The sequence below is a fragment of the Borostomias antarcticus genome (assembly GCF_949987555.1).
Source record: "Borostomias antarcticus genome assembly, contig: scaffold_879, whole genome shotgun sequence".
NCBI lineage: Eukaryota > Metazoa > Chordata > Actinopteri > Stomiiformes > Stomiidae > Borostomias > Borostomias antarcticus.
In genome coordinates, this window is record NW_028176459.1 from 1 (window position 1) to 2,500 (window position 2,500).

A 2,500-nucleotide genomic window follows, 5' to 3' on the forward strand; every position below is an offset into this window, starting at 1 on the left:
GAGAGTTAATCAAACACACCCGAAAAAAACACTTCAAAGTAATCATTTCAAACTTATCCATATATATAAATATATATATATACAGAGTTCACAGAGAGCTGCTGTGTTGTCGTTACCTGTGTGAACATGGGCTTTCCGTTCTGCGTTACCATGGTGCACTGGTCACAGTCCAGCGATACGAAGTTACTGTGGAAGGACTCCTTAGGGTGCTTCAGGACGTAGAACAGCTCAGTAGCGCCGCCCTCAAAGATACTCCGGAAGTACCGCGGGATCAACGTCCTTCCAATGGCTGCAGATACAAGATCATGTAGATACACACATTTCCTGTGAGACAATCCTGTTCCATTTATGTCAGAGAGTAGAGAGAGCAGTATGGAAGTGAACAGAGGAAGTACAATCCCATCATCTCTCAGATGGTCCCCATGTATAACGGTGGGTAGAGGGTTAGCCCTAACCCTAACCCTGTATAACGGTGGGTAGAGGGTGAGCCCTAACCCTAACCCTCTCAGCCCTAACCCTAACCCTAACCCTAACCCTCTCAGCCCTAACCCTAACCCTAACCCTAACCCTCTCAGCCCTAACCCTAACCCTAACCCTAACCCTAACCCTCTCAGCCCTAACCCTAACCCTCTCAGATGGTCCCCATGTATAACGGTGGGTAGAGGGTTAGCCCTAACCCTAACCCTGACCCTAACCCTCTCAGATGGTCACCCTGTATAACGGTGGGTAGAGGGTTAACCCTAACCCTCTCAGCCCTAACCCTAACCCTCTCAGATGGTCCCCATGTATAACGGTGGGTAGAGTGTCCAGTCACATCATCTCTCAGATGTCTGCTGTCTTACTGTAGCGCTTGGGACCGTCCTCCAGGCAGAAGGTGATGGTCAACATGTATAAAGGTGGGTAGAGGGTTAACCCTAACCCTCTCATGCTGTCTTACTGTAGCGCTTGGGACCGTCCTCCAGGCAGAAGGTGATGGTCAACATGGCGTCATCCTCAAAGAACTCGGTGGTGAAGGCGTCCCACCAAAGGTTGTCACAGTCCTGGAGGGGCGAACGATACGTCCAGTTAAAGAGAAGTAAAGGGAACATGCATGTTTAGCCCTGTTTTAAGGTTACTTATGATCATACACAATGGTTCAGATCAAAACGTTGACAAAACTAGCACTTTTGAGAAAGTCTGATAATTGCTCTACCACCGTTTTGGTCATACAATGGATGTGGGTGGGCACCGTGAAAAATCACTCAAAAACATGTTAAACTCTCAATTTCAAAGACAAGAAGTGTCTTTGGAGAAGAAATCTCACCTATTTATCACATTCAATTCAATGTAAAGCTTTATTTAGTCAGGTGAAACCCATTGTGACCAGGGTCTCATTCACAATTGTAGGGAGTAAGATGGACCAATCAGGGAACGTCTCTCACCTCCGTCCAGTTAGGGTAAGGGTTAGGCTTAGAGGGTTAGGGTTAGAGGGTTAGGGTTAGAGGGTTAGGGTTAGAGGGTTAGGTTACGCTCTCACCTCCGTCCAGTTCTGGAGTCGCTTGTTGAGCTCAAATATCCTGTAGTCTGTTTGGTTCCCGTACGGAGTGGGTCTCCTGAAACACACCAACATTCACACAATATAAACACAATATAAACACATCAACATAAACACATCAACATTCACACAATATAAACACACCAACATTCACACAATATAAACACAATATAAACACATCAACATAAACACATCAACATTCACACAATATAAACACATCAACATTCACACAATATAAACACACCAACATTCACACAATATAAACACACCAACATTCACACAATATAAACACATCAACATTCACACAATATAAACACATCAACATTCACACAATATAAACACATCAACATTCACACAATATAAACACATCAACATTCACACAATATAAACACATCAACATTCACACAATATAAACACACCAACATAAACACATCAACATTCACACAATATAAACACACCAACATTCACACAATATAAACACATCAACATTCACACAATATAAACACATCAACATTCACACAATATAAACACATCAACATTCACACAATATAAACACATCAACATTCACACAATATAAACACACCAACATTCACACAATATAAACACACCAACATTCACACAATATAAACACATCAACATTCACACAATATAAACACATCAACATTCACACAATATAAACACACCAACATTCACACAATATAAACACATCAACATTCACACAATATAAACACATCAACATTCACACAATATAAACACATCAACATTCACACAATATAAACACATCAACATTCACACAATATAAACACATCAACATTCACACAATATAAACACATCAACATTCACACAATATAAACACATCAACATTCACACAATATAAACACATCAACATTCACACAATATAAACACATCAACATTCACACAATATAAACACATCAACATTCACACAATATAAACACATCAACATTC

General features: G+C 40.8%; 1 protein-coding gene across 1 annotated transcript in view; it reads right to left on the bottom strand.

Moving 5' to 3' along the window:
- Window positions 1–116: 116 nt before the first annotated feature.
- The window catches only part of LOC311328458 (LIM domain-binding protein 1-A), a gene marked incomplete at its 3' end in the record, with an annotated part of 8,195 nt that continues 5,811 nt past the window's right edge, over window positions 117–2,500 (bottom strand). The window contains exons 4-6 of the mRNA XM_084462425.1: window positions 1,517–1,592; window positions 938–1,040; window positions 117–289 (exon numbers count right to left, since the gene is read on the bottom strand). Coding sequence (XP_084318551.1) covers window positions 117–289; window positions 938–1,040; window positions 1,517–1,592 — 352 coding nt within the window. The remainder of the gene's footprint in view (window positions 290–937; window positions 1,041–1,516; window positions 1,593–2,500) is intronic.